Source organism: Pseudorca crassidens, chromosome 21 (genome assembly GCF_039906515.1).
Source record: "Pseudorca crassidens isolate mPseCra1 chromosome 21, mPseCra1.hap1, whole genome shotgun sequence".
NCBI lineage: Eukaryota > Metazoa > Chordata > Mammalia > Artiodactyla > Delphinidae > Pseudorca > Pseudorca crassidens.
In genome coordinates, this window is record NC_090316.1 from 14,512,009 (window position 1) to 14,536,579 (window position 24,571).

Consider the following 24,571-nt stretch of genomic DNA (forward strand, 5'->3'; position numbering starts at 1 on the left):
CCGAACCCGCGGATCAGGAAGTGGCGGGCGGAGCCCGTGGCCGAGTAGCTGCCTGAGGCGCCGCCGCCGCCGCCGCCAGTGCGGGAACCCCGACCTGGCGGGGTAGCGCTGGGCGTGCGTGCGTGCGAGCGGGGGCGCTGACGACGAGCAGGAAGCGGCGGCCACGCAGGCGTGTGCGGCTGTCGAGGAGGAGGCTCCGGGAGGCGGCGGCCGGGCTCGTGGGGCGGCCCTCCTGGCTCAGGTAGGGGCCGCAGCAGCGGGGTGAGGGGCGCGGAGCCCCGGCCTGTTGTTCCTCCGGGCCGCCTCCGCCCGGGGGCGAGCGGGCCTCCCACCCCGCGGGAGGCTGGGACAGCCGTTACCGGCGCGAAACGCTGAAACCTGCTAACAGCTTCTCGGGAGCATCGTCTTTTAGGCCGGAGGTTCATTGAGCAAAGTTTTGGGTTAGAAAGAGGGGAAATTCACATCGGAGAGCTGATTGTGCCGCTTCCTGGCCCCCCAGCTTGCATTAGCAGCTGCCGTAGGAACCAGGTGTGTGGAGTTTGGGGAAACGGTGCCCAGCCACCCAAAGGCTGGGATGTAGGTGCTTCTTTCTGGACTGTTGTTTTCAGCTGCCTTTTTGGAGACCTACTTTGGAATGATTCCTAAGCTTTAGTTATAATGGTTGTTTCCTGCAAAACCTAAAGACATTTCCCGAAACAAATAGCTGCGCTAACCACTTTTCCGTCCACCTCTACGTTTCTGTCATTTAAGAGGTGAGCAAGTGTCTATTCTCAGCTCGCCGGCTATTCATAGCAGTGTTGGCACCTGCGAGGCGCAGGCGGGAAAGAAGCGAGAGAGGAAAGAGCAGAAAGGTTGAAAGAAGTCAAATGATAAAGTGGAAAGAATGTGGGCTTTGGAGCCAGAAGATTTTCTTTTAATTTTTGGCTTCTTATTGGGGGAACACGTGGACTCTCTGAGTTATGGTTTGTTTTTTGTTAATGTCAGATGGGCAGGATGATGTGTCCTGTCTACAACACAGGTCAGTACATGTAAAACTCTACAGGTACTGCGTAGTCTTGTGAGGAAAAGTTAGGCGGAACATGTGATGGTGAAAGACATTAAACCTGTTCTACGTGCCATTGAACTTGACCCATAACCACACAGGTGGCCTTTGCTTGGGAGGCCTTTACCAGTATTTCAGGTCTGGAGTGAGGGGCACCTGATTTAGGAGTCAGGATATTCGTGTCCTGGCTCAGGTACTTTCAGCTGTGTAACCTTAACGATGCCTCTTCACTTCAGATTTCACGTATTAAAATAGAAATAACGCGAAGTACCAGTTACCTCGTAGAGTTGTGAGGATCAAATGCTGTAAACATCAGGTTTTTGTAAACTGTAAGGCTTTTGTTTAAATCTGTGTTAAAATCATGGTTATAACAGTCGGGGTTAGTTATCTGTCTTTACAAGGTGAAATAAACAGATAACAGATGTTTCCTGTTTTAGGCTTGTTGCCCTCCCCTTATCACTGGGGAATTCTTTCTTCTTCTGACACTTTTCCTCCCCAAGACTGCCTCCTGCCTTCCTCACCCCAGCGTAATCATTCGGTTACTTCTTTTCAGATCCAGCTCGAAATAATAGTACTGAAATAACATATATTTTATAGCTTTACTATTTAGAAAATCATTTTCACAAACATTTTCTCAGTTTATTCTTACAGTTGGGCTAGATGTAGACAGCATTGATAGTACCCTTATTTTACTTATGATAAAATTGGATTTAGGGAGGTCTAGCGGATTGCCCAGGTCATGTTGCTATTTGGGATTAGAACTGAGGGAAGAAGGCAGGTCTTAGATTCGAGGTCCCGTGCCAGTGATTCTTTTTTCGTTCCTTAGCTGAAGTTTACTCTGATTATTTCTTATCAATGCTTTTATATATGTATATATTTTAAATTTTATTGAAGCATAGTTGGCTTACGATGTTGTGTTTAATTTATGCTGTCCGGCAGAGTGACTCAGTTATACATATATATTCTTCATATTCTTTTCCATTATGGTTTATCTTAGGATATTGAATATTGTTCCTTGTACTATACAGTGGGACCTTGTTTATGCGTCCTACATATAATAGTTTGCATCTGCTAACCCAAACTCCCAGTCCTTCCCCCTCCCCCCCACCCCCCTGCTTGGCAACCACAAGTCTGTTCTTTATATTTGTGAGTCTCTTTGTTTCGTAGATATGTTCATTTGTATCATATTTTAGATGCCACATACAAGTGATAGCATATGGTATTGGTGTTTCTCTTTCTGACTTCGCTTAGTATGATAATCTCTAGGTCCATCCGTGTTGCTGCATATGGCATTATTTCATTCTTTTTAATGGCGGAGTAATTATTCAATGCTTATATTTTTAACTTTTAGCATGCTAAGTCACGTTTTATTTATTCATTGCTTTTTTAAAAATAAATTTATTTGATTTATTTATTTTTGGCTTAATTGGGTCTTTCGTTGCTGTGTGTGGGCTTTTCTCTAGTTGCAGTGAGGGGGCTACTCTTCGTTGTGGTTTGCGGGCTTCTCATTGCGGTGGCTTCTCTTGTTGTGGCTCACGGGCTGTAGGGGCGCGGGCTTCAGTAGTTGTGGCGCACAGGCTCAGTTGCTCCGTGGCATGTGGGATCTTCCTGGACCAGGGATCGAACCTGTGTCCCCTGGATTGGCAGGCGGATTCTTCACCACTGTGCCACCACAGAAGTCCCTATTCATTGCTTTTTAACCAAGGTGCTCAGTGCTTTCATGTTCTCAAATGTAAGCTTATTGAAGGCAAGGATTTATCTTCCAGAACTTTTCATAGGTTGTAGTACAGTGCCTCACAAACAGAAGAAATTTTTTTTTAATATATTGGTTTTTTTTAATTAATTTAATTTTTAAAATTTTATTTATTTTTGGCTGCGTTGGGTCTTTGTTGCTGTCAGCGGGATTTCTCTAGTTGCCTTGAGTGGGGGCTACTCTTCGTTGCGGTGCGTGGGCTTCTCATTGCAGTGGCTTCTCTTGTTGTGGAGAATGGGCTCTAGGTGCGCGGGCTTCGGTAGTTGTGGTGCTCGGGCTTAGTTGCTCTGTGGCATGTGGGATCTTCCCGGACCAGGGCTTGAACTCGAGTCCCCTGCATTGGCAGGCGGATTCTTAACCACTGCGCCACCAGGGAAGCCCAAACAGAAGACATTTAATAAAGGATTGTAAAACCATTAACAATGAGGCTAGAGCAATTTAAAGATGTTCTTCTGTTCGTTATTCACTTAAATATTTATTGAGCTACCCCATGCTTGAAGGCTTTCAAAGTATAAGAGTCTTTTTCCTCTGGGACTTTGTTTCCCAACTTATGAACACTAGTCTTAGTAGTATAGAAATCATTTTTGTAGTCAGCTTGTGTACTTCTGAGACTCTCCATGGGGTTCTAGGGAGAGTTCAGACAAGAGAGGAATGTTATAGAATACTTGTTGAATGACCTGTGGCTTCCCTGGTTGTACTGAAGTTGCTTAGAATTGTAGAGTTTTTTTTTTTTTTTTTTTTTTTTTTGCGGTACACGGGCCTCTCACCGCTGCGGCCTCTCTCGTTGCGGAGCACAGGCTCCGGACGCGCAGGCTCACGGGCCCAGCCGCTCCGCGGCATGTGGGATCCTTCCGGATCGGGGCACGAACCCCTGTCCCCTGCATCGGCAGGCGGACTCTCAAGCACCGTGCCACCAGGGAAGCCCAGAATTGTAGAGTTTTAAAACTGGGAAAAAACCCAAAGAAGTCTAGTCCCACCTCCTTCCAAATCAGGAATTTCTGTAGATATTTCTGACATATTAATCCAGCCTCTTCACTACTTATGAGAGTCCACCAGTTTTAAAATATACCTTTTAATTTACAAGCAATTCTGATGGTTCTCATTTTTTTGCAATGAGCCTAAATTTGTCTCCTAATTTCCACCCAGTAGTCCTGCTGTTGTTCCTAAAGCAGCATTGTCCAATAGGAATACAGTGTGAGCTGCAAGTGTGAGCCACGCATGTACTTTAAAATTTTCTAGTAGCCATAATTTAAAAAAGAAAAAATAAGGGAAATTAATTTTAATATTTTACTTAACCCAGTATATCCAAACTATTATCACATTAGCGTAATCAGTCTAAAATATTTCAGTAATTTAAAAAGTTCTTTTCGTTGTATTGAGTCTTTTAAATGTGGGTGTATTTTACACTTAGAGTACATCTCAACTCTAGTCCCATTTCAGGCGCTCAGTCAGCACTTCTGCCAGTGGCTGTTTGTTATATTGGACAGTGTAATTCTAGAGCTTTAGAGAATAATCCTATTTTTCTTTACTAGTGCCTAGCACAGTGCTTGGCATATAACAGGCACTAATTAAAGAATTTTTTGAGTGAATGAGTAAGTGAATAAATACAAGTGCTAGAGAACCAGTAATAAAAGGTAATTCTGTTTGGGAAATAACTCTTGTTGAGACCTGTGGATTTGGCACATAGATTTGAGTGGCTGGAATCTGTATTAAAGAAACTTATTTTTATCTTTGCAGCATTATGGATCCAAGTCTCTTGAGAGAACGGGAGCTGTTCAAAAAACGAGCTCTTTCCACTCCTGTAGTAGAAAAACGTTCTGTATCTTCTGAATCATCTTCATCATCATCAAAGAAGAAGAAAGCGAAGCTAGAACATGGAGGATCATCAGGCTCTAAACAAAATTCTGGTTAGTAGAATTGTCTTTTTTTTTTTTTTTTTTTTTGCAGTATGCGGGCCTCTCACTGTTGTGGCCTCTCCCGTTGCGGAGCACAGGCTCCGGACGCCCAGGCTCAGCAGCCATGGCTTACGGGCCCAGCCGCTCCACAGCATGTGGGATCTTCCCGGACCGGGGCACGAACCCGTGTCCCCTGCATGGGCAGGTGGACTCTCAATCACTGTGCCACCAGGGAAGCCTGACTTTTTAGGACTGTTCAGCTTTTATTTTTCGGGAAACCATTTAGTTCATTTTTCAGTTCATCATTCATATTGTTTGTTAGGTACTTTGTTAAGTGTAAGGGATGGGATGATGAGAATCTTTTGCTCTTAAGATGTTAATAGTTGTTTTGTAGTTAGAATTTAGGTTATTATCTTTAAGAAGATAAAACACTTCACTGAGGTTTAATCTATATACTGTACCGTTCACTCGTTTTAAGGGTATAATTCAAAGATTTTTAGTAAGTTTACAGAGTTGTGCAACAACTATTACTACAATTGAATTTTTGTTCCCACCTCAGCCCCTGATAATTAGTAATCTACTTCTTTCTCTATATATTTGCCTTTTCTGGACATTTCATATAAATGGAATTGTACAATATGTGTTCTTCAGTATGTGGCTTCTTTTACCTGGCATCTGTTGAGATGATAATGTTGTTCTTCTTTGTTAATATGGTTTATTACATTAACGGATTTTCAGATGTTAAACCAACCTTGCATTCTTGGAATAAATCCTACTTGGTCATGGTGTGTAATCCTTTGTTGTGGGATTCAGTTTGCTGACATTTTGTCCATGATTTATCCATGTTGTAGTATGTATCAATATTTCATTCCATTTTATTGCTGAAGAGTATTCCATTGTATGATATATACCACAGTTTATCTGTTCACCAGTTAATGGACATTTGGATTATTTCCACTTTTTGGCTATTATGAATAGTGCTGCTGGGAACATTCACATACAAGTCTTTGTATGGATGTGTATTTTTTTCCTCTTGGATAGAATTCCACTTAAGAGTGGAATTTCTTGGTCATGTGGTAAATTTATGTTTAATTTTTTAAGAAACTACCAAAATGGCTCTACCATGTTACATTTTCACCATCAATGCATGTGGGTTCCATTTTTTTTTTTTCTTATTCTTGCCAACACTTGTTATTCCTTGTCATTTTGATTGTAGCCATTCTGGTGGGTGTGAGGTGGTATCATTGTGGTTTTAATGTGCAATACCCTAATGACTAATTATGTTGAACATCATTTCATGTGTTATTGATCATGTGTCTTTTGGTGAAATGTCTATTCAGAATTTTTTGCCCATTTGAAAAAATTGGGTTGTCTTCTTCCTACTGATTTGTAAGAGTTCTTTATATATTCTGGGTACAGTTTCTTGATCCAATATCACAAGTGTTCTTGGTGTCATATTTAAGAAATCTTTGCCTAACCCAAGGTCATAAAAAATTCCTCCTGTGTTTTCTTCTAAGAGTTTTATAGTTTTAGCTCTTAGATTTAGGTCTGTGATATGTTTGAGTTGATTTTTTTATGTATGGATTAACATAGGGTGTAAATTCATCTTTTTGTGTGTGGTTATTCAGTTATCCCTGCACCATTTCTTGAAAAAACTTTCTTTTCCCCATTGACTTGCATTGGCATCATTGTTGAATATCAGTTGACTACAAATGAGAGTTTTTTCTGGAATCTAAATTAGGTTCTGTTGACTCATGTCTGTCCTTATGCTAGTACGATATTCTCTTGATTGCTGTAGCATTCTAGTGACATTTTGAAATTGGGAAGTGTGGAAGTAAGTCCTTCAGTTTTGTTCTTTTTTGCAAAGTTGTTTTGGTTTTTCCTGGAGCCTTTGCATTTCCATATAAATTTTAGGATCAGCTTGTCAGGTCTCATCTGTAAAAGAGCCAGCTGTGATTTTGATAGGGATTGCATTGAGAATTGCTATCTTAACAATATTAAGTCTTTCAGTCAATTAACATGGCTCTCTTTCCGTTTTTTTAGGTTTCTAATTTCTTTCAACAATGTTATGTAGTTTTTAATGTATGTCTTGCTTTGTTAAATTCTAAATATTTTATTCTTTTTGATATTGTGAATGAAATTGTTTTCTTAATTTGATATTTGGTTTGTTAATTGCTAGTATATGGAAACACAGTAGATTTTTGTACACTGATCTCAAACTCTGCAACCTTGCTGAACTCATTATTTCTAGTTTTTTGTGTGGATTTTTTAGGATTATCTATATGTAAGATTTTGTCATCTGCGAATAAGAACAGTTTTACTTCACCTTGCCAATATGAATGCCTTTTCTTTCTTTTTCTTGACTGTTAATATTGGCTAGTAATAGAAGTAGTGAGTGTGAATATCTTTTGTTCCTATCTTAGGGGGAAAGCATTCAGTCTTTCACTATTATGTATGTTAGCTGCAGGGTTTTTGTAGGTGCCCTTTATCAGGAGTTCCCCTCTATTTTTAGTTTGTTGAGAGCTTTTAATATAAATGGGTAGTGGATGTTGTTAAATGCTTTTTCTGCATCTATTGAGGTAATCATGTTTGTTCTTATTTTTTATTAATATGGTATATTACATTAATCTGTTTTCAGATGTTAAACCAACCTTATATTCTTGGAATAAATCCTACTTGGTCATGGTGTGTAATCCTTTTTATTTGTTGTGGGGTTCACTTTGCTGAATAATCTACTTCTGTAATATTTTGTACAGAGTTTTTGGTGATATTTTGTACAGGATTTTTGTATCTGTACTCGTGAGGAATATGGTCTGTAGTTTTCTTCTCTTGTGCTTATTGGGGTATTTCTGGCCGCAAACGATTTGCGAAGTATTTCCTTTTCCTCTGTTTTCTGGAAAAGTTTGTGAAGGTTTGATATAAATTTCTCCTTAAATATTTGATAGAATTCACTAGGGAAGCCATTTGGGCCTGAGCTTTCCTTTGTGGGATGCTCTTGGTTGAAATTTCTTCTTATAGATCTATTCAGATTTTCTATTTCTTCTTGAGTTAATTTGGTAGTTTGTCTTTTTAGGGGTTTGTCCATGTCATCATCTACATTGTCCAAAGTTTTTTAGAGTATTCGCTTTTGATTTCTATAAGGTCAATAGTGATATCCCTCCCTTCTTTCATTTCTGATTTTAGGAATTTTTTGTTTTATTTGTTTTTGTTTCGTTTAGTCCAGTTTAAAGGTTTGTCAATTTTGTTGATCTTTTAAAAAAAACAACTCTTTGTTTCACTGATTTATCTGTTTTTCTGGTTTTTAAAAATTTCATTTATTTCCACTTCAGCATTTATTATTTCCTTCCTTCTGCTTATTTTGGGTTTAGTTTACTCTTAGGCTATTATCTTTTAGACAGCTAGGTCAGTGCAACTTAACTCACAACAGAAATTATTTACCTCCTTCAAAGTGTAGCAGTGTAATCTTTATTGATGTCATCTTGTTAGATGTTCTTCAAGCTGTTGTACTGATGTTAAAGCAGAGCCAGTCTTTTTACCAAAGGAGGTTTATCATTCTTGTTAGCACGTGCATTAGGTTTGATTATCTCTCATTACAATGAAATTTACATGAATTCATAATAAAATTTTACAAATTGTTTTAAACATTAACAGAGACCTGCCTTAGACCTGGTCTCTTTGATCTGCTTAAGAATATCTTTGCTCCAAAATCTCAGTGGCTTAAAACAACAAAGGTTTGTTTCTCTTTCATACCACATGTTTATCATGTGTTGGCAGGGGTCTTAGCTCATTACAGTCACTCAAGGACCCAAGCTGATAGAGTGGCTGATATTTCAAATGTTGTTGGTTTTGTTTCAATGCCCGAGGGAAAGAGAGCTCTGGAAGATCTTGCCTGGCAGTTAAATGCTGTGGTCTGGAGGTGATACACATCAACTCCTCTCACAGCTCATTAGCCAGAGCTAGTCACAGGGCTCTACCCAGCCAGTTCCATGTGCTCAGAAAGAGGGGAGCTGGAAATACTGGGTGTAAACACTAAAGACTACCATACCACCCTAGCTCGGGGCACTACCATTGGATTGCCCAGTCAGCTGCTTGTCAGGTGTCCTGGTTTAGCTTCCCTACTGGCCATTCTCTGTACAAGTCAGTGATTTTTCTAATCATGAATCTGATGATGTCATTCTCTGTTTAAGGCTGATCATTGCTTTTCAGACAAAGCCCACCTTTTCCTGCAGCCTACATGCTGTACTTGATCTTGTCCCCTTATCTATTGTGCCCGTATCTCATTTTTCTCCTTGTACTCTGTCCTAATGATACTGGCTTGTTGCTACTCTAACATGCTTCACTCTCTTGCCTCCTGGCCTTTGCTCATATTATTTCGTCTTCCTGGAACGTTCTTTCTTACCTCCTTCCCTCTTTCCTTTGGTTAACTCCTATTCCTCTTCTAGGTTTCAGCTTTAAAGTCATTCCCACTTTCCAATTTGTGTTTATTGCTTGGCCTTTGAATTCCCAGAGCACTCCCTGTTTCTGACAAAGCTATTGTGTGCCACTGTAATTGCATGATTACTTGTTTGCCATTGTAACCTAATCCCTCACACATGGAAGCACTCAGTACGTATTTGTTAAATGGCTAAATAGATTACAGGGTAGGGTAGGGAAAAGGTAGTGTAGGTTATCAAAAAATCTAGTTATCAAAGGACCTGTATGCTTCCCATCTATGGCAAGGACCCCAAAGTTTTCCATTTATGAAAATGTGGTTTTAACAAGTGCTCAGAGTAGCTCTTGGTTACCAGAATATTTTGTATACCTAAGTTCCACAAGTCCTTTGAAAGTTGGTTATGTTATTTTTTTCTAATGTTAAAAAAATATATAAAAACATTGTGTGGAAAAGTGATTTCAGGCTGGCATGTAGGGCTCTTTAAGTTGAAAATGACAGATACTTATTTTTCACTTCCCATATCAAGTATTTTCTGTTTTGCCATAATTTTCAGTTGCTTCTTAATGTTGATGAGACACATTTAGTTAAGTGCCGTTACTTCCAATTATTTTGTTATTTTGAGTAATGCTATTGTAAACATCTTTGTATCTTCAGTTTTTTCTTTTGAAGTAATTTCTCAGAATAAATTTCCAGGAGTGACATTTCTGGTCTAAGGGCAGTTATAGTGTAGTGGTTAAAAGCATATTTTGGTTTGCTCATGGGTAGCAGCAAAATAGTGTCAGGGTTATAAAATATAATACTGTACAGCCTTTGGCATTCCAAGAAATAAGATTGCCATATTTCTTAACAGGTGTTAAGTGGTCCTAGCTTTTGACTTGCTCTTGACTTTTTTGGCAGTCTTTTTTTTTTTGGCCACACTGCGTGGCTTTCGGGATCTTAATTCCCGGACCAGGGATTGAACCCAGGTCCCGGCAGTGAAATCATCCAGTCCTGACTACTGAACTGTCAGGGAGTTACCTGGCAGTCTTTTTGCATTGGGTATCTTAGTCCTTGGGAGTGTGAATGCGAGAGACGTAATGAAAGAACAAGCTCAAGAAATGCAATTTAGGGGGGTATGCTAGAAAGTTTTAGTTTGAAAACAGCTCATCTTAGACCATGTATTTCTTACTAAACAGTAAGTCAATTTTATGAAAAGTTTATGCAAGTGTCCTTGTGACCTTGCTGAGTATTTTGAGTCTTTTTTTTCCACACTAATCCTACATAAAACTTAAATCTTTAAAAATATTTTAGTTGTCTTCAATAAACTAGAAAGTATTGCTTCTTAGTAAGTAGGGACTTACGTATAAGTGGGAATATTTTACTATGGATTTAGATAAGTATTTTAAGTAGCATTTTAATTACCAAAATATATGAAGGATAGTACTCTGTTTTTTAGTTCACATGGTTTGTTTAGGTATGTTATTTTGGGATCATTAGCCTTTCTTTTGGTTTCCAGTTTACTTTTTAATGCCTAGTATTGAGCTCTAGGAATCTTTTAACTAGTTTTTGAAGTGTTATTTTAAATAGATTGGTAAATTATTCACATTTGTGAAAGTTTTACAGTATATTTAATGAAATCGATACACACACAGAAAGTGCATATTTAACTTGTTTTTCCCTTCTAGTAGAAATCTTTTAATTATTCGTAGTCGGTTTTGTAATAACGGTTGACCTCAGAAATTTTTCTTTTTTTCTCAGTAATTGACGGCTGTTTTCAGAGCTTTTGTTCATCTTATGTAGAGTACTAGACCACTTCAGTTTCACGTTTTCTGATGTTGTCCATCATACTTCTAAGAGGGTTCGGTTCATTTTTCAAGTCTTTCACAGTTTTGTTTTTTACACAGCAACAGCAGTCAAGCGCTTCATAAAGGAAAGCCAGCACCACTAAAGATACCACTGTAAATATAAATAAAAGCAGAATGACAAAGCAGGCAGTGTTCCAGTTATCATGGAAAGGGTAAATTTTTTGAACTTGAAAACCAAAGTACTGATAAACAGATGTAGTTGTTTCATTCCAGAGGCTTGAGCTCTGGGAGGCCATTCTTAGAGATTCCACTTCTTATATAGCTCGTTTGAATCTGTAGAAAGGTAGAAAATGAATATATGTAACCAAACTCTACAGATTGGTCATTTCAAATGTCAATTTCTAAGATTTGTTAGTAAATTTATATAGGCTGCATGAGTATTCCTTATTTTCTGTCAGAATTAATGTCTGAATGGTATTCTTGAAATTTTTTCGATATTTATGCAGTGTACTCTGTAAACGATACTATGTAGTTTTTAATTTATTTTATTTTTTTATTTTTATTTTTTTGCGGTACGCGGGCCTCTCACTGTTGTGGCCTCTCCCGTTGCAGAGCACAGGCTCTGGACGCGCAGGGTCAGTGGCCATGGCTCATGGGCGCAGCCGCTCTGCGGCATGTGGGATCTTCCCGGACCAAGGCACGAACCCGTGTCCCCTGCATTGGCAGGCGGACTCTCAACCACTGCGACACCAGGGAAGCCCCCATACTATGTATTTTTTAATGTATATCATTTGTTAGACAAATATTTATGATCAAGCTTCATATACAGAAATTAACTGCTAATGGAGGGAGAAAAAAGGCAGCTGAATTGGTTTAAAATTTGATTAAAGCACCGGTCAGAGAGCTGTTATCTACAAAAAAAAATCTTAGCATTTTAAAGTTGTGTTCTTCAAACTGTCTGCAGAAGAGCTTTTCCCATTACCCTTGTGGATCCTTCTCACCTTCTTGGTTCAGTGTATTTCTGTCTATTTCCACTCCTTTAAACTTCCAGGACAGGTGATCTGAATCAGGAAATAATGGCTGAGTGAAAAATAGTAGAGAAAGAAAAGCCAAATAATGACAGTTTTCAGAATAAAGATAAAACAGTTTTAGATTAAAGTTGCCTATGAAGAGACCTTAATCTTAGGATTTTTTTTGGTTATGTATATGATAGTCTTAAATGTTTCATAATACCTAAATGACCAATGGACAGGAATATTAAAAAAAAACAGGCAAATGCAGCATCCCAAAGGTATGTATTATTAAATTATTATTCCATCTCACAGAATTAACCAGTGAGTTAAAGTGTCACTGTTCTTGCATTAAGCTTTGCTCTTGTTGACCTGATACTTGTTGGACCTTAAGTGGGACTGTAAAGATTGAAGATCTGATAGTATTAAAAATAATAAATGATTTTATTATCTTAATCATTCAAAAATATGTTTTTAAGGGGACTTCCCTGGTGGTCCAGTGGTAAAGAATCCACCTTCCAATGCAGGGGACCGCGGGTTCAGTCTCTGGTTGGGGAACTAAGATTCCCACATGCTGCAAGGCTACTGAGCCTGCGTGCCTCAAACTAGAGAGCCCACGTGCCACAAACTGCAGAGCCCACGTGCTCTGGAGCCTGCATGCCCAACTAGAGAGAGAAAGCCTGAACACCACAACTAGAGAGAAGCCCACATGCCGCAATGAAGATCCCGCGTGCTGCATCTAAGACCTGACCCAGTCAAAAATAAATAAACAAAAACCCCCAAAATAGCTCAAGTTTTTTGAAAAAATTATAAAATATCTCTATATACTAAGAAACTTTTTGAAATGAGAGGAAAAAAACCCATAGTTCCACTTCCCTAATTCAGTGACTGTTGTCAGTTTGTGTGCTTGCTTTTATGAAAGAAATGTTTTGTGTGATTTTTTTGCTACATAGTTGTAAATAGACTTTCATTCTTGTAAACAAATGTTTATTGATTACCTACTGAGTAACAAATCCTTTTTTAAAAAATATTTATTTATTTGTTTGGCTGCGCTGGGTCTCAGTTGTAGCATGTGGGATTTTTGTTGGGTACACGGGATCTTTAGTTGTGGCATGCGGGATCTTTAATTGCGGCATGCAGGATCTTTAGTTGCGGCACACGGGATCTTTTAGTTGCAGCATGTGGGCTCTTAGTTGTGGCATGTGGGATCTAGTTCCCTGACCAGGGATTGAACCCAGGCCCCCTGTGTTGGGAGCATGGAGTCTTAACTGCTGGACCACCAGGGAAGTCCCAACAAATACTTTTCTAAGTGCTGGAGATAACTTGTGTGTGAGAGTATGTTCCATTTATAGAAAATTTCAAGGTACTACAGAAGTATGAGTATAATAAACACCCATGTGCTTATAACACAGCTTCATTGATCAATTCTTGGCCAGTCTATATCTCTGCTCACTTCCATTCCATGGATTATTTTGAGGCAAATCCCAGACATCATGTCACTTCATCTAGGAATATTTCAGTATATATCTCTTGAAAGGTGAGGACTCTGTCTTTAAATATAACCACTATATCATTTTCACACCAAAAAAGATTAAAAACTGACTTAAAACCCCCAAACATAACAATATAATTCCTAAGATTTCTCTTTTCTTTATAAATATAATTTTAAAACTTTGGGGTTAATAAACTAATATTTTCTAAGGTTTTTTTTCCGTTTTCCTTTAAATTTGATTTGCGTGGCGGATCATCTCACTTCTTTGGATGGACTTGGTCTCTTCCTTTTTTCCTTCATATATTTTGAAGGTTAAATTGATGATCTGAGGCCAAAAGTAAAGGCTTAATAAATTCATTTTTTCTTGTTGGATTTAAGAATCCATTTATGGTGCTTGGTCACCTTTCACCTTGAAATGAGGGACAAGAGACTAATGGACAGTAATTGAATTAATTGCTTCTTTTCTGGGACATACAAAAATGCATTGTCTGGAACACAGGTATTTGAGTAACTTCCCGTTACATTACAATATTTCAAACTATGTCAAGAGACCCAGCCTTTCAAAGTTACTCTTTTTTTTTTTTTTTTTTGCGGTACGTGAGCCTCTCACTGCTGTGGCTTCTCCCATTGCGGAGCACAGGCTCCGGACACTCAGGCTCAGCGGCCATGGCTCACGGGTCCAGCCGCTCCGCGGCATGTGGGATCCTCCCGGACCGGGGCACGAACCCATGTCCCCTGCATCGGCAGGCAGACTCTCAACCACTGTGCCACCAGGGAAGCCCTCAAAGTTACTCTTTTATCTTTTGATTTTTCTCTTCCAAGCACACCCTTATAGAAAGCAGGCTGCTGCGTTGTACAGCTCTGGGGAGCACCAGTCATGTTTTGTTGTGGGGTGGGTGCCATTCAGGTAGAATACTGTGTAAATTGGGGTTGTGCAGTGTGGAGTCCTGATAGGCTACCCCTCCACCTCTGCGTTGTTGCTGCCTCTGAACTTAACCACCTTTTACACAAATAGTCAAGTAACCTATAGAAACTAAATCAAACGGAGACAAAAGTTAAGTCCTTTTTGATCCAGCCTTGCTGATAGTGTCATGAATGCATGTGCACAGACACACAAATGCCTGAAAAATGTTCAGCTTTGGAACTCCCTTAGGATTTTTAGCACTGCTAAAATGCAGATATTCCTGGGAGGGGTAACAAACATTGTTACAATTATTTTTACTTCAGTGTGAATGAGTTTCAGATGCTTTTTTTTTTTTTTAAAAGAGAGCTAATAGAGGAGAGGGAGAGGAAGATTAGGACCTTGGTGAAATGGGGGATTGTGCGACTTATGTGGGTAGGTAAAGAACAGGAAGAATTGCTTGAGGGTCTGTCTAATAATTTTACCTTGGCCAACCTAGCCCTCTTCAGCACTGATTAAAGTATTCCTTCGACTTTCTGTTAAGGCCTTTCAGGTTGATTCCTTTTTAAAATTTGGGAATTTCTTTTGAAGATTTCTCTGGCATTGGAACTGACTGCAGGGGAAACAATGGTAGGGGAGGGAGGAGAGAGTAGAGTGAGGTAATTTCTACATTATGCCTCTGTAATTAATCTACCCTATTAATTAACATTAATTTAAACTGCTATTTCATTATTGATATCAAAAATATCATTATAGCAATTTAAAATAAAAATTAAAAGCATCACCTATGGGCTTCCCTGGTGGTACAGTGGTTAAGAATCCGCCTGCCAACGCAGGTGACACGAGTTTGAGCCCTGGTCCGGGAAGATCCCACATGCCGCGGAGCAACTAAGCCCGTGCGCCACAACTACTGAGCCTGCGCTCTAGAGCCCGCATGCCACAACTACTGAAGCCCGTGTGCCTAGAGCCCATGCTCCACAACAAGAGAAGCCACCGCAGTGAGAAGCCCGCGCACTGCAACAAAGAGTAGCCCCCGCTCGCCGCAACTAGAGAAAGCCCGCAGCAACGAAGACCCAGCGCAGCCAAAAGTAATAAATAATTAACTTAAAAAAATAGCATCACCTATAATCTTATCTCTGTAACATATCAAACTTGTAATTTTTTTCTTTTATCCTAGACATTGGCTGTATAAATCTATAACTCATACCTGGTTGAAATTATACTGAATTTATTACTTTGTATTTTAATTTATTATGAGCAGGCCTTTTTATTTTTATTTATTTTAATATTTATTTCATTTATTGTTATTTTTATTTTTGGCTGTGTCCTGTCTTTGTTGTGGCGCGTGGGCTTCTCTCTAGTTGTGGTGTTCGGGTTTTCTCTTGTTGAAATGTGCGGGCTCAGTAGTTGTGGCATGCGGGATTAGTTGCCCCGCGGCATGTGGGATCTTAGTTCCCCGACCAGGGATCAAACCCACATCCCCTGCATTGGAAGGCAGATTCTTTACCACTGGACCACCAGGGAAGTCCCATGAGTAGGCCTTTTTAAATTTATGGTGACTTCTTAAGACTGGGGAGAAATTGTAAAGACTAATAATGTAGGTTACTGTTTCAAAATGAAATTTTAGAATGATTAGAAAGTTTGCTTAAGGAACTTTATATTCTATTTATTTTTGAGGTACAAGTGAACTGCTTAAGAAATTTTCAGGTCCCCTTGCTCCTAAAAAATAGAGCGGGAGGGAGGGAGTGGGAGAGATGGGAAGGGAGAGATAAGGGGAGGCAAGAAGCGGGGCAGGCAGACAGACACACAACTAAATTCACTTACTTTGAAGTTAACTTGTACCCATCAATGAACTGTTCTTCTGGTTAAATTAATGTAGTATACTCACACAGTCGGATGTTAAGCATGAATGAGGTGACTATAGTGACATGGAAAGATTTCTAGGATATGTTTTTAAGTAAACAAAGTGCAGGAGGAAAAAGGGAAATAATATATATTTTTAGTTGCTTGTATCTGCACAAAAATCTTGGGGATATATAGAAATTAATAACAATGATTATTTGTGGGGTTGGTTGGAGAGTAGAGTCGGGAGACCGGGATGTGTGTGAGACTTGTCAAGATGTACCTTGTTATATTCCTTTGGTTTTTGAACCATTTGAGTGTATTATTTATTCAAACCCAGAAGTATTCCTTGCCTTTGGTTTTTAATAATCCATTGTGTTTGGATTACTTCTAAAAAATTAGGATTAATAAATTGTGACTTTGGTAAGACTGTGTACTTTATCCACACACAAATATGCTTATGATAATTATACTTGTGATAGTGACTGGATAGCAGTATGTGCCATTGCCAAGGGTACTTGTAAGTTTTGTTAGGAGCATCTAAGCAGTTTTCAGAAAGAGTATATATACATGTCAGGTTTATGTTGTGAATGATGACAGTGTGCCATTTGTGAGTGTGTTGATAACTGATGAGCATCTCAAAACATTCACTTTTTGTTAGCTTCTGGGCATATCTGGAAAAAGTAAACCCTGTAATATAGATTCATTTTCTACCTTAAATTTAATGTGGTTTATTCTTTCAGAGTACGGTAGAGCTCTAATAATTTTGTGTGTTAAGTTTAGGATAAAATCTAAATCTTGCTTTGATGAATTAGACATAATTAGATACATAGAAAGACATTTATCATTAGGATTTTCTTGTATTTTGAGACTATTTTTGAAATTAAAATGTAAATTTATGTGAAGCAAATGCTGTAACGTGCCTTACGAAAAGTGAGCGCAAACAGTAAAAAGTAGGAACAGTCTCTTATATATATAATTTTTAGTTTATTATTATTTTCCAATATATTCCCATCATCTATTTTTCCTCCCATTTTAAAAGGCCCTAGTGAAATATTTACAAGGATAGGACTTGGAACTGTTCTGGAACCTTGAATTGCCAGATCAGAATAAAATTATGCTTTTGCTCTATTTGTGGAAAAAGGCCTTGAATTGAATTCTCTAGTGCATTTAAGCATATCACTTTGAAATATGATCAGTTAATCGTAATAGCCTTTATATATAGAACAACGCACCCAACGCTGGAACTCTCTGGCTTAGGCCATGTCTTTAGTTAGTTTGGCTAAACAGCAATGAGCCTCCATCTGTACTAACTATAGATATATTGCCAGTAAAATGTAGGCTGATTATAATGTTTAAAAAATGTGGGTGGCAGGAGTTTTTGTCTACAATTTACCTGAAATTTGAGTTACGAGTTAACTGTTTTATTTGACAAAGTTATTTTTATTTGATCTGAGACTTTTTTTTTGAGCTCCCGTACTTCGTATAGCAAACAGGAATGTTTTCTAGGCAGTTAACCACATTGTACTGAACCTGGAGAGATCTAATATCTTCTTACAGCAACCTTTGGGCTTTGTAAGGGATACTTTGCTCATGCTAGCAGAACACTGGTTAAGAAACAGAAGGAATAAAATTTATGAAAAAAAAAACCTTTAAAATTTAAAATAGATTTACCAGCAAAGAAAAGGACAGAATTTGGATCTTAGGTCAGTATATATAGGTAATATCCTGGAACTCTAGCATTTACTAAATAATTATTTTTTCATGCTTTAATATTGTAGAATTAGAAATTCGGTCAGCAGTTGAATAATAATTTTTAGTAGGCATGAATGATTGCTTTTAGCTATGAAAGTAATCATATTACCTTGAAAGGTACCCTCCTTCCTCCCATAACCAATTCTTCTTAGAGCATATTTTTATTTTAAAATTTAGTTTATCAAAACGACTTACTGTGTATTTTAAGTTTGGTTTAAGAATAACTTTAATATTATATAGAAATACTGTGATAAATGTATATTTTTGTGGCATATGAAAAATGAAACACTGCTTAAGAAGGTTTTTATTTAATAGCATGATTTGTATGTTATAGTGATAGAGACTTTAAAATTTGACTGTCGGGAATTATTTTAATGAAAATGTATGAAAGTCTGAAGCTCTATAAATGGTCTCTTTGGTTACAGTATAATGCAGCCTACGTAATGGTACCTTTATGGTCTTTTTATTTTTATATAAAAATCACAGTGTGATAATTTATTGGCATTCTCTGCATCTACACTCAAAGTCAAATAAAATTTTGAATTATTTTCTCATATTCCTTAAAATACAGCAAACTTTCTTATAAATGCTTTAAATTTGCACATATAATCAGAAAGCTTTAGTCCTGGATTTGCTTTTAGTCTAGATTTTTCTTTAAGAAAAATCCTTTGTTAAGACAAACCAAACCGCTGAAATGAAATAGCTCAGAGAAAATGAAATTTGCAAGCAACCTTTTAACATCACATGCATATGGCTTACTCTGAGGTCTGGATATAGATTAGGTTCATAGAAAATGTAATGATTTTCTGTTAAGGCACAGATGGTAAGGGTGCTTATCAAATAGCAAAGATAGTCTTCATATTTTCATAATAAAATCCTGCCAAACAATGACATGAATACATTTCTTGGGGTCTTTAGTAGGAACAAAGCTTTCTGCTTCGTTTTTATGGTAAAATATTTATATTGTATCATAAGGACATGTATTATTAAATGAAAAGATCGTATAACCTACCTCTTGTCTGAAAGGCTGCAGTTGAAGCGATGGTATCCGTCTGTTTGTAATGCAGTCTAGTGCACAGCCAAGATGGAGCTGTGCTTCTATTGGTTGAACCACAATGGAGCTGACAGTTTCCTCTACGTGCATTTGCATTAAGTCCTGCCACCCTAGGAGTAAATCATTCATAAACTTGAATAGAGCCGTCTGGGTTCTCAACTGTCACCCCTTATTTTGGCCTTATTTTTTTGTCTTTCAGCTAAATTTCTGCACAGGAATTTGTGAGTTAGTAACAAATTGATGATTCCATAGTGCTTAGCTGTAGAATTTCAGATCCTTCAGTGATTATTTCAGTGCTAGGGCTAGAAGATAATGTCAAGAGAGGCAGTAACCTGGGAAACAAACAGTTCAGGTTTACCAGCGTGGTGTTTCCTCCATGAAGTGTAAGATCTCATAAATGATATTTGCTTTCTCTCTTTCTAATACTTGTTATTTACGTAAAACTTGCTCTCTGAAAGTGATTATTTCTATGTGGTGGTTTGATTTAGATGAAATTCTGAGGAAGAAGAAAGGAAATAAGGTTTTTATTTCTATTATTTGGGAGAAGGGTAAGTTTTGGTAGGTACACCACCTGTGTTAAGAAAAAAGCAGTCTGTGAAAGTTAAATTGCAAAAGAATCCTCAGTTGGATGTGTAGAGATAGAATGATTTTCTTACAGTGTATTAGAGTTGTGGTCTAAGCTTAACAGTCAAGGGTTTTTTTTTTTTGTGGTACGCGGGCCTCTCACTGTTGTGTGTGGCCTCTCCCGTTGCGTGGCCATGGCTCACGGGCCTAGCTGCTCCACGGCATGTGGGATCTTCCCGGACCGGGGCACGAACCCGTGTCCCCTGCATCGGCAGGCGGACTCTCAACCACTGCGCCACCAGGGAAGCCCAACAAAGTTATTTTTAAAGGAAAATTGCATATGAGGTCTCAAAAAATCATTCAATAAAGCCTTTTCACTAACTAATCTCAAAGGAATATTATGTTGCCTTCTAGAAGCTGTTCCCGTGGATCTCTGACAGTTGTTAATTTGACTTGTGGTTATTCTAATGCATTCTTTTGTTTAAATTATTATTACCAACCTGGTGCCAGAAATGGACTCTCCCCCCTTTTATTTAACCTCTTCCTTTGTGGATCAGCCACATGGGAACTTTATAATATCTGATCTGATGCCTGGCTAATAGAATGTGTACTTATGAAATGTCTTCCTGGTATTTACAGTGACTTTTTTTTACTCTTCCTGCCTATGGCTAATAGAATGCATTTGTGATGCAATGGTAGCATTAGGATTTCTGCCTGTAAATATGCAACAGAATGGTATATGTTCTGAACCAAATGATCTTCTATGTAGGTTGCTCCTTGTTTCATGCTACATCCTTTTTAAGTATCCACGTTTATGCAGTGGCAGTGCTTATGTGTTTTTTTTAACGTCTTTATTGGAGTATAATTGCTTTACAGTGGTGTGTTAGTTTCTGCTTTATAACAAAGTGAATCAGCTATACATATACATATGTCCCCATATCTCCTCCCTCTTGTGTCTCCCTCCCACCCTCCCTATCCCACCCCTCTAGGTGATCACAAAGCACTGAGCTGATCTCCCTGTGCTTTGCGGCTGCTTCCCACTAGCTATCTGTTTTACATTTGGTAGTATATATATATGTCCATGCCACTCTCTCACTTTGTCCCAGCTTACCCTTCCCCCTCCCCATGTCCTCAAGTCCATTCTCTACATCTGCATCTTTATTCCTGTCCTGCCCCTAGGTTCTTCAGAACCTTTTTTTTTTTAGATTCCATATATATGTGTTAGCATATGGTATTTGTTTTTCTGACTGACTTTACTGTGTATGACAGACTCTGGGTCCATTCACCTCACTACACTCAATTTTGTTTCTTTTTATGGCTGAGTAATATTCCATTGTATATATGTGCCACATCTTCTTTATCCATTCATCTGTCGATGGACACTTAGGTAAAAATATGGAATGATTCACGAATTTGCGTGTCATCCTTGCGCAGGGGCCATGCTAATCTTCTCTGTATTGTTCCAATTTTAGTATATGTGCTGCTGAAGCGAGCACATTGCTTATTTTTTTTATTCCTAATATATCTTTAAAATTTACCTTAAAATAGTTATTGTATCATACTTTTTATTAATTCCCATTAATCAATACCCATTTATTTTTTTTAAGTTGATAAGCAGAAATTGATGTCATTGGTGATAAATTGAACTTTTTATCCCTTAGAAGTAATCCACTCACTTCTCATGGTTTTTAAGGTTGTTAGAAAAGCACTATGGATCAGATTGAGATTTGTATTGTCCTCTTGTTTAATAAACCTTGCTTCTAATTATGGTGGAAATCTAATCAGACTTAAGGAAAGGGTGAGATAAAGGTACTTATAAAAGAAATGTATTTTCATGCCTTTGAATTATTTATACTTTGCTTCCATCCTTGGTGAGAAAATAGTTATTATGCATGCAGATTTTGAATTTGTCACCAAAATTTTATAGGGTAGAATTTACTAGATAGGAAGACTCCAAAACAAATATTTTACCAGAGTTAAAATCATCTTAGTTGCTTAAAAGTCAGTAATCACATCTAATATGAAAATGTTATAATTGCTTTTTGAACCTCATTTTCAGATCATAACAATGGATCATTTAACTTGAAAGCTCTATCAGGAAGCTCTGGATATAAGTTTGGTGTTCTTGCTAAGATTGTGAATTACATGAAGGTAAGTACTTTTCTCAGCTAACAGAAATTCTGTTGACTTTTGGTGGAAGTAGGGGATTGGTATTTTCAGAAGTAAATTTGTATATACATGTCAAAATTTATCAAATTGTATGTTTCAATATTTGTTGTTTATGTTATGCCCATTATACCTCAAAACTGTAAAAAAAAAAAAAAAATTTACTGCCTGAAGCCTTTTACATTATATCAAGTTAGCATTGCAGTGAGTCATCTAAGTGTATTTGATTTACATTACATTAGTTCAAGTACACAATTTAAGCCCACCATTTCATTTAATAAAATTGTGCTCATGCAGTAGATACAGTCACCTCTTAATTAGTCAATAGCTGCTGACCAAACCAGTGAGAAAATGTGAACGATTTACAGGATATTACTTCCATTGATGTGAGAAGTAAAAAGCTACATAGTTCAGGCAGATGGTGGCTTTTCTACATCTTGAAGGAGAAAATTTGAGAATTACTGAGTGTCTCAGAAAAACTTTGACTCACAAAAGAATTGGAGTTTAATGTTTGATGAGAGATTTAGTATTTCTTGAAGTAAATTTTGAAGTTTTGATGGTATGACATTTTGACTTTACTAAGGATTCTGAACCCTAACTTAATTTATGAAAGTGAAATTTCATTTATAGCTAAAATGGCTAAGTGATTTCAGATTTACCCCCCTTGTCTGCCAAACTCTTATTCCCATTTAGTTACTAGTTGTATCTCTTGGAAAAAAGTCAAAGGAAGTACTGTATTTGTTATTATTTCAAATTTCAGCTATTCCTTAGTATATAAATCAAATTTTATGTGAAGTCTTTTCTTTTGTAATTTAAGAGACCTGGTGTCTGTCTAGCTATATCTGAAATCTGTGGTTTGTATTTGATTTCGGGTAGAAATGTGTTAGTTTACAATTTCCCATTATCAAATAATATACTCTGACACTTAGGCATTTACCTTTCATTCCATCCATCCATTCCCCCACATGGTAAGCAATACTAAAACCTACTATCTGCAGTTACGGCACGAATGGTATGAATACTCAGACGAAATGTATGCCCTCGAGGCTGTCAGTCTTTTGAGGGAGACTGACATTTAATGTCATGTTTTTGCTACTCTGCTAAAAACAGTTTTCATTTATCTAGAGACCCTTATTGCTTTGTTAATCTATGACAACGATCTTCAAATTTTTACTCATATGTTCCCTGAAACAATTTTGAAAAACTTTGTGTCCCTTTGCACATATTTAAATTGATAAGTGTAATTTTTCAGCAAAAGGTTTTTTTTAAATTGAAGTATAGTTGATTTACAATGTGTTAGTTTCAGGTGTATAGCAAAGTGTTTCAGGTATACATATATGTATATTCTTTTTCAGATTCTTTTCCATTATAGGTTATTACAAGATATTGAATATAGTTTCCTGTGCTATACAGTAGATCCTTGCTTATCTATTTTATATATAGTAGTGTGTAGCTGTTGATCCCAAACTCCTCACACCCCTCCCTTCCCCCTTTGGTAACCATAAGTTTGTTTTCTATGTCTGTGAGTCTATTTATGTTATAACAAAAGTCTAAATAGTGACACAGGATGCAATTTCTGGCATATTGTAATATTTCAGTAAAATACAGCACTCTTAAATTTATCTAAGGGAATCTAAATGCCATTTTTTAAAAATACGAAAACAAACTTTAGTGGTTGGAAATTTTAATTATTTTCCTTTCAACTTGTATGTCAGTTCGTTACTCCCACTGAATTTTATCCTAATGTTATGTATTTTAGTGTTTGGAAATCTTCTATTGATCATCTGTCAAACTCCTTTGTCACAATAATATGTATATAAATTTAAATTAGGGATGTTTTCCCTGTAACCATAAGGCTGTAAATATTTTCTGGTTTGAGCCATCATTGTAATTACTGTTACCACATAGTTGATTAGAATAACATAAATATATTAAAATTTTGATTAAAATTCACTTTGTATGTAATAATTATGCAACAGAAATCCATTTTTAATGAAATAAATGGAGCTGTCTTATCTCTCCAGTGGTTCTTGTGTCTGGAGATAATATATTATTTACTGATAGAATGAAACAGAATTTGGCACCAATTTCCTGTCTTATTTTGAGATCTTGTAGGTTTAAGTGCTGAGAAATAAATGTTCATATAAATAAGTTCATTCTAATTTTGTGATAGCAAAACCTTCCAAGTTGTATGCCAGAAAGTACATGGTGATTTATCATCAAACATTTATCAGTTGACACTTCTGTTAGGTCCTTCTTCAGTTTTGTTGAAAGCAAAAGAACGGGAATCACCTAGCTTGCCAGAGGATTTGTTACCTGGTCCTAAACCATCTACTTAGTTTCTAGGAAATGTATCAAAAAGGTTTTACCAAGACTCAGTAAATGTCTAATTATATCAGCTTCCTCTTCTTCCCCATATCGGTACTTTGGTTAATCTGATATATTCAGAAGCAATTGACAAAATAAAAATACTAGTTTCAACACACCTTTCCAGTGCAATTTTTTTTGATGAAATACTTTTATCTTAGGTGTATAAATATATTTTTGCCAGAACTGTCAGGTTGAAGGTTTAGCATACTCAGCTTATGGAAATTATTTTCTGGTTAACAAAGCTAGTCTCCATTGTCAGACCAACCAGATATACCAAACTTATTTTTTATCATATTTTAAGTAATATAAAAGTCACTGAGAAATATAGTATGGAATGAATACTAACAGATACTACTAAGGTAGTTGAGATTAAAATTATAAGGATCAAAAAGAATGAATTTTTCCATTTTTATATAATGTAAAAAATAAATACACAGTCTACCATCATGTAACATTGCATCATTATAAATAATCAAATGTTTATTAAGCAAGGATGTGTTAAACAGTGTGT

At 37.3% G+C, this 24,571-nt stretch overlaps 2 protein-coding genes and 1 non-coding gene across 6 annotated transcripts in view; 1 reads left to right on the top strand and 2 right to left on the bottom strand.

Moving 5' to 3' along the window:
• GTF2E2 (general transcription factor IIE subunit 2) overlaps positions 1–24,571 on the top strand; it is a 73,414-nt gene continuing 48,843 nt past the window's right edge. The window contains exons 1-3 of one of the 3 annotated variants that reach the window (XM_067721751.1): positions 1–241; positions 4,533–4,702; positions 21,584–21,675. In XM_067721751.1, coding sequence (XP_067577852.1) covers positions 4,537–4,702; positions 21,584–21,675 — 258 coding nt within the window. In that variant the 5' untranslated portion in view covers positions 1–241; positions 4,533–4,536. Of the gene's footprint in view, positions 242–396; positions 420–4,532; positions 4,703–21,583; positions 21,676–24,571 lie in introns of those variants that run through there. The other 2 variants (XM_067721748.1, XM_067721750.1) reach the window with 2 other exon arrangements.
• SMIM18 (small integral membrane protein 18) lies at positions 10,764–19,020 on the bottom strand. Of its 2 annotated transcripts, none has more exons than XM_067721680.1 (3): positions 18,919–19,020; positions 11,908–11,986; positions 10,764–11,239 (listed from the first exon to the last, which is right to left on the bottom strand). In XM_067721680.1, the coding sequence occupies exon 3, from the start codon at positions 11,200–11,202 to the stop codon at positions 10,906–10,908; it is 297 nt and encodes a 98-aa protein (XP_067577781.1). In that variant the 5' UTR covers positions 11,203–11,239; positions 11,908–11,986; positions 18,919–19,020; the 3' UTR covers positions 10,764–10,905. The 2 variants fall into 2 exon arrangements, with proteins under 2 accessions (XP_067577781.1, XP_067577782.1); XM_067721681.1 differs by having other exon boundaries at positions 11,908–11,967; positions 18,919–18,978.
• Positions 20,914–21,020, bottom strand: LOC137216234 (U6 spliceosomal RNA). The gene has a single exon (XR_010939652.1). It is a non-coding gene; the product is annotated as a U6 spliceosomal RNA (small nuclear RNA).